This window comes from Nuphar pumila, chromosome 10 (genome assembly GCF_984573655.1).
Source record: "Nuphar pumila chromosome 10, dmNupPumi1.hap1.1, whole genome shotgun sequence".
NCBI lineage: Eukaryota > Viridiplantae > Streptophyta > Magnoliopsida > Nymphaeales > Nymphaeaceae > Nuphar > Nuphar pumila.
The window spans coordinates 110,450,237-110,457,942 of NC_143258.1; the positions used below are offsets into that span (position 1 = coordinate 110,450,237).

The following is a 7,706-nucleotide window of genomic DNA, read 5'->3' on the forward strand; positions in this document are numbered from 1 at the left end:
TCTAACCAAGAACTAAATATGAAAAACTATTTTAAACTAAACCTGAATTAAATTTGTCCTAAACTGAATGAAATATAATGTGATTAAGGGAAAACATGGATCTACAATGCCAATGTTGTACCCTCTACTCTTCATCAATGCATTAAGTGGTCAAAAGGAGGAATGATTACTACTGTTTTGGGCAAAGACTCCGAGAAAAGATTGTCACAACCGATGATCCCTCGCCCAACTTTCATAGCTGACATCCCTAGCATTAGAGAAAGTGATGAAATCGACTTGAGTGCAAGCCTTGAAATGATGAAACTAAAGGAGCCAATGCAAAACACTATGGCAGTGATTCAATGACAAGGGCCACACTTTTTCAAGCTTGGAGGTCGTATTAACTACAACATCTTCAAAGATCACCCTTTTTTTCCTAGTTTGCAAAATCCAAGAAGGGATTTGATTTTTTGTTAAAACATGGTTATAAGCCTTTTAAAGGCTTGGGGAAGAACAAAGATGGTAGATTGAAACCTATCAGCCCTGCTTGTCATTCAATAAACGTAGGATTGAGATTCACACGCAAAAGATCCAACAAAGGAACTGTTTTTTCAAGGGGACGAATTGAAAGCTGCAATGCCAATGTTTTTCTTGTTTCTTCTTCTTTTATCGCTTTGTAGGGACAATGAAGTCTCAGTTTCTTTTATGTTCTTCTTAGTTTGTCACTTCAGTCCCCAGTCATTTGTCAACATTTATTCTTATTTATCAATAAAGTATCAATTTTCTTCATATTTATGGTGTTCATCCCTTTTATCTTTATTTGCCTATGTGATTTATTATTATCTCTCTTACAAGATGGCTTCTATGATTTATAATTTTTCTTAAAGTTTCTCTTTTTTTTCAAGGTATTTCAAAATGTCTCCCAAGTCGATAAGGAAGCTCGTCATCAATCCAAATCTTTCTCGAAATACTTTCTCTCCCATTGTTTCAAAGTCGGTAATGATCCACCAGGTAAAGGCAAAAGCAGAAGTCAGCAAAATAGTGGAGCAGTCAGGAGAGCCTACAGAGTTTGATCCAACTATCCAAGAGTTGCCAGAGTTCACTCAAATTTAAAGACAAGATGAATTGTCTTCTTTAATCAAGGATCCAACAAAAGATATTAATATTGGTTCATAAGATAATCTGAAAATCCTCAAGATCGGCACTAGTCTGAATATAGATGAGAAGGAAAGGCTCATCCGTTTTCTCAAAGAACATCAAAAAGTTTTTGCTTGGACTTATAAAGATATAAAACTTTTAGAATCTGATTAATTTTTGTTTGATCTAACTTAATATGGATTAATACTTGAATAACACAATAAAAAATCATATTCAAATACCAAATCCAAAACAACACTTGATCCAACTCAGGTTTGGATCCGAACCTAATTCTATCCAAGATCAATAATATGAATATATGAAAAAAATTTGTTTATTCTCTTGTTTAAGCTATATATTTTAAATTTTATAATTATTCTTGAAATTTTCTTCATAACTTGAGTCTTAATTTCATAATAACTCAAAATTAAAAAATTAAAAAAATTAAAAAATTAAAGAATTTCAAGAAAACCAAGAAATTGCATTTTTTAAACCAATCAAAATCCAAAATTGCTTAATCGAATCTCCTACGAGATCTACGGTTCATAACGAATCCGACTAGAGTCTTAGTTCAACTTAAACTCTTGAATTTTGCCTAAATTTAACCTGATTTTAACCTGAATTTAAAAGTTAAACTATATCAAAATTGCATGTGTTACATGTTCAACATATATAATGAATGTTGAAGCATGTTTTTTAGAGTTTTTTCATAGATCTTGATGTTGTAAATGTCTCTTGCATAGATCTTGGTTAAAAATATGTGAAAAACATTTTGAGCAAGGTTTTGAACATTTTAAAAATTTGATGTTTTGTGTTAAAAAAAGTTGATCTGATCATATATGTTAAATTATTACATGTTTAACATAATTAAACAACATGTTATTGTATAAATAAATCATGATTCCATGTTATCTAATGATTTTTATGATTCTTGCATAGGTAAAATTGTATTTGAGATATTCCATGAAGGTTTTGTGATTTTTGAATGATGGATGTTAATGTTTTGGCAAGATTAGTATAAACATGGTCAAAGATGTGTTATATGATGTTATAAATATATTTAGAGCATTAAAATTCATGATTGTAAGAATTTTACCATGATTCTTATTCTTGATTAATTGATCCTACATGAGTTTGAATATTGGTTATTTTGTCCTCATTTTTTTTTCGACTAGTTTCAGAAACCAATCAATACTTCTATAAAAATGGGATCAATAAATTTTAAAAAATATTGGAGTGTTCTACACATTCAGAGCTTGAATTTATAATCTTTTTTTATCCTATTTGATTCAATTTTGAGTCTGAAACGTCTATTGCAACAAAGTACAGGTTTTCTGTCCTGTTAGCAGGATTGTTCCAACCAAAGGTTTTAAAAGTTCTGAAACCCTAATAAAAAATTGATCAAAATAAATTATAAATTTTTTGGATGAACGGTAACATGATTCTGTAAAAATGATTTTGTCAAAAAATTTTCTATAAATATTGAGAAATTTCTCAAACTAAAATAAATTTTTGCAGTTAACAGGATCTGTCTGGTATATTTCCTTAGCAGGGTTCAATTCTAGATTTTTTTATTTTATTACAACAAATTTTGGAATTCAGTTTCTTAAACTGTGCTCCTAAAATGATGAGGCAATCCTAGTAAAATTTTTTAGGTTAAATTCGGTTTCAATGATTTTTGGTGGGTTTTTCAAAATCGGGTTAACAGGGATCTGAACTGCATAGTATAACATATGTTGATGTCAGGTTGTATTTTATTTTGTGAGCATATTTGTTGATGCTCAAATGAGATATTGGACTGATATTCATGCTAAATAAATACATTTCATTATTGATTGAATTAGGCATGCATAATTAGCCTACCTTAATTGTATAATTGCATAATAATTGCATTCTTGTACTGATTATATAGTAGAGACTAATCAAAAGCATGCATAAACTGCCGTGAATATTGGTGCATATGAATCCTAAATAAGGTTGCATGTTTACAAGTATGAAATGTTGGTAGTTTTCTACTGAGTCTTAATGATTTTGACCACATATTTTTAATCATTCAGGTAATGAGTAATTTTTGGAGTGATGGCTGGATGTGATAGGCAGTGCTGGGAACCTACCATTTTTAGATCCCAAAACTTGATTTAGATTTAGCTGTCAATTTTATTTGGATGTTATAAGGACTGTCACTTTTAATTTGGAGTTAGACAATTGTGCTTGCTTAATGCATGGTTTAAAATATGGTTTAAGGACTACATGATATCTTTTAGGTTTCAAATTTAGATTCTTTAGTTGGAACCAAATTACAAGTTGGACTTAGATTCAAGTCCAAAATAGAATTTGAATTCAATCTCACGCTGTGTTCAAATACCTGTAACCCGTCGAAGATTTTTAACCGAAAATTCAAAATAAATGTTTTCATTGTATTTCAGTTATTTTGATGAAAAAGTTCTTGTATTTGGTTGTCTCTTTCTCGTACTTAGTTTTATTGGGCTATTAAACGTGAGCACTTGCACACAAACTGAGCATCTAAAACTTAGTTTGGTTAGAGCAATGTCGAAGATAATGCTCGTGTTCTTGTTTATATCTTTCTCTAACTTGGTTCTAGTGAGCTATTCAACATTAGCACTTGCGCACAAGCTGACCCTCTGAAACTTAGTTCGGTTAGAGCAATACCCTTAATGAACCATCAAGGGTTGATCTTATTAACACAACTGTGAGGTCGGGGATAAAGAGTAGGGACCAAGTTCAATATAATTATGGGTGTAAACAGTTACAATTCAGGTCAGATATTTGACCAAATCTGAATCCAGTTAATTGTATTCAGTAACCAAACTAGTCCCATTAATAATCCGAACTGGATTTTGTATCAAAGTTTGCATCTGAATCTTAGTTGAAATGTAAGAAAAATATGAATCCCGCTAAAATCTGAATCTGAACATACATAAATGTCTAATTTTAAGTCAGATCAGGATTCAGTTTGGCTAATCTCCATCTGATTCCGAGTCCGGTTATACTAGATCCAATTCAGTCAAGACACCATAATGCCTAGATCCAACCTGAGTCTGACCCGTTTAACCAAATCCAAGTCCAATGTAATTGCACAAAAAAGGTGATGCTGCCCTGTGCTGCCTAATATGTGTCGTAGCTACATTGTAGTTCTAACAAAAGTTGATGGATTCTTTACATTGTTTGTGAAGCCCAGCAACATGGATAATGCAAAGAAATTAGACAGCACCTTCTTTTGTCTTGTAGGCCATTACATCGCACCTGATCCCTGTTCAAGGACAAATGCCCTAACATCTGTCGCTAATGGCCTTATTCCCTACTTGTTAGATTGGACTCAATTATGCATGGACTAATTGATTGTAGGTTTCCGTATTTTTCATTATTTGTAAGCAAGATGCGAGGCTGATGTTAGAACCAATGTTGTTAGTATCGGCCCTGAATCGTTTGGCCAACAATTCAGGTGAATTGGTCGATACTGATTCTCAAGTGAATCGTTCTGAATCAGCTAAAAAATAATTAAAAATATTTACTGTCAATCAGAATGATGTGTTAAAGCCATTAAATTAATATTAAAATAATATTAAAAAAACAATTTTAAACAATTTTTACATTTATTAAAGAATAGCCGATTCAGGTTAGTATTGTATCGATTTCTGCCGATACAATTCGCATTGGCCGATACAGGCTGATACTGACAACATTGGTTAGAACCAATTCTACCATAAATCCAGTAATATCTTTACTCGGTTGCAATCAAAATAACGTTTATTTATTCCCGGTCCACTTTACAGCACATGGCAGACAAACTAGACCAACGTTTCTAAGGCTACCAAGAAACTGAGAAAACCACGACCAAAAGCAGCTAGGAAGAAAATCGGTTCCACTTATCTTCAAATAAAGTCATCCTTATCTTCATACCTCTCCTTTCAATTTCATTGATGGGAGTCCATGTATAGATACGATCCAACGAAGAACGACATTGAATCGCCAAAATCAATCTTGTGTGCAGTTTTTTTTTTTTTTTTTGGCGATTCAATAATCAATGGTAAACAAAAAAATAAATTGTGATTTGAAAAAATCACATTCTTTTCGTCCAAAAATACGATCCAAGGGTCGATTCTTATCAAATCGACCATGCCGAAACCACCTGTAAGGCCAGATTCGATTAAAACAACTTGCATCGTAAGATTTAAGAGAGGTATGAAAATGAGGGATGACATGGGGAGATAAGTGGAACAGAGGGCCTCGTCTATCTCAAGTATTAGGAGGAGAGAGAGGGACAGGAACAGCAGCAGCTCTCATCCAGGCCTGAGCAGCCTTGCCAAACTCAAACAACCTGTCGGTCTCAGGCATTACTTCCTTGACAGCTTCGTCCTCACAGAAGGACTGAGCCCATACTTCCAACTTGGGGGTCTTGTTGGGGTCCAGGAGCTTGATCCCTCCTCCCCGCTCCATCACCCTCAACCAACCCACAAGACTCCCTAGCGCTATGTCCAAGTAACCGATGGTCTCACCGCCGAAGAATTTACCACCCTTGCTACACTTCCCAAAGGCTTCCTCCAGCAGATCCATCCCCGCAAACAGCTGCGCTATCAGACCCTTCCGTTCCTCCTCGCCTTCCACTGCCATGATTGCACGCATAGATGGGAAAAACTGTGCAGAAGAAGGACCACAAAGTATTTGTAAGAAGGGAATTCCGCATACTCGTTTTCTTATTAGGATGTGTTTGGATCAAACGCTTTCGGGGAACAGTAGGATAAGATTGGGGGTACTGCGTACCTTTTCGTCGATGTAAGCGGCCCAGAAGCGAGCGATGGCTCGGTCGTAGGGATCGGGAGGAAGGATGGGAGTTCCGGATGATGTCCATTCCTCGTCTATGTATTCCACGATCAAAAGCGACTCGCAGACGGGCTTCCCGTTGTGAAGCAGAATGGGCACCTTCTTGTGGACAGGGTTGGAGTCGAGCAGAAGCTGGCTCTTGCTGAAGGGCAGGCTCTCCTCCAGATTCTCGTAATGGATGCGCTTCAGGTTGAGTGCTATCCTCACTCGCAGCACGAATGGGCTTGCCCATGCCCCTATCAGCTTCACCTCTCCACCCTTTTCCATCCTCTCTCTGGCTCGCTCGCTTCGAGTGTTCTACTGTGTAGGTGCCTCTGCCTCCACTTTAAATAAAGCCACCATGGAAACAACTTTTACGTTGTGTTGGGACGTTTAAAAATAAAAGTCTTGTTGATGGTTTTCCAATACTGCCTAATTTCTCATAGGCCACATAAAGCACGGATCTCCACCGCAAAGTTTTGTGACCAAAAGTTTGGTTGATAGCAGTAGTTGCCGGATTATCCCTGAATGAGACCAGCCGTTTATGTTATTTATAAATATAGTATATATATTTTTATATATTATATTTAAAAATATATATATAACTTTTTTATAAATTACACTTAATACTTTATATTTTATGTATATATTTTTTATTCATTCTTCTTTTTATATATATTTTATGCATTCTTTCTTTTATATATTACATAAAAATATATATTATCTATAAAAATATATATATGATTTATCTACATGAACACTATCAAGTTGCTTGTGTTTGGGCTCGACTCATTTAAGCTGAATGAGTTGCTCATGGATCGGCTTGCCAACTATATGAACCGATCCTGATCTGAAACAAGTTGAGTCACGAGCTAATCTGTTAGTTTACTAGCCCTAGTTGCAGCTACTCTCATCAAAACTGTTTTCTCAATCTCACTTCAACGATAAATCATGTCAAAGATCATGTGAAATTCCAGACTTTTACCAGTAAATTGAATACATGACTTAGCTCATGTTGGTGTTTGGCCAAACCAAGCTCAAGCTCAACTTGTTCTTGAATGAGATGCGCTCTTGTAAAAACTTATATATATATATATATATATATAGAGAGAGAGAGAGAGAGAGAGAGAGAGAGAAAAGAAGGTAGGTGTGTGACGCTTTTTTTTGCCTACCGATCTTTGAAAAGATTGTTTTATATTTGTTATAAAATCTGACAATAAGGATGTGATCTAGATACTTGATTTTGTGAGAATCTACTTTTGGTTCGTCTTATTCCAACACCAAGTTAGGTTTTTATAAGATTAAAAGATCATAGGTTTACAATTGAAAAAAAAATAATCAATTTTTAAAAAATCATTTTTTCTCCGTAAAAAGAGTCAGACCTTTTTTTCCTATATTATATATCTCAGATATATATTTTCTATACCTATATATATATATATATTATACATAAAAATACATTTTATTTTTTATCTATATATGAACTGATCACGAACAAGTTTGTGATAAGCCGACTCAATTCGTTTACCAGCCCAACTTTCATGGGTGACGTGAGAACCTTCTGGAAACATTTTAACGAGGCCAAAAAAGTCGAAAACTTGCGAGTGGGTGGACCAACAGCTGCGCGGCACTAGTGTTGAGTCCCATAGTTGTGAGCGGAAAGATAAGGTGCAACGTGATTGGACCTTTTTTTTGTGCTGCTGCACCTAATCACCAAACCATCTTAGGATACAGCTGTGACGCCTAAAATCAGGTGGTGGATGATCAGG

At 34.7% G+C, this 7,706-nt stretch overlaps 1 protein-coding gene across 1 annotated transcript; it reads right to left on the reverse strand.

The window, feature by feature from the left end:
- Positions 1 to 4,869: 4,869 nt before the first annotated feature.
- Positions 4,870 to 6,286, reverse strand: LOC149827892 (glutathione S-transferase U17-like). Its single transcript, XM_090018286.1, has 2 exons — positions 5,899 to 6,286; positions 4,870 to 5,772 (listed from the first exon to the last, which is right to left on the reverse strand). The coding sequence occupies exons 1-2, from the start codon at positions 6,223 to 6,225 to the stop codon at positions 5,374 to 5,376; spliced, it is 726 nt and encodes a 241-aa protein (XP_089874412.1). The 5' UTR covers positions 6,226 to 6,286; the 3' UTR covers positions 4,870 to 5,373.
- Positions 6,287 to 7,706: the final 1,420 nt, after the last annotated feature.

What these genes read in the sequence shown, in the direction of transcription:
- LOC149827892 (XM_090018286.1), bottom strand. Translation starts at nt 6,225, where the DNA reads ATGGAAAAGGGTGGAGAGGTGAAGCTGATAGGGGCATGGGCAAGCCCA. An exon ending in CCGCTTACATCGACGAAAAG is followed by an intron (nt 5,773 to 5,898) that starts GTACGCAGTACC and finishes TCTTCTGCACAG; the next exon opens with TTTTTCCCATCTATGCGTGC.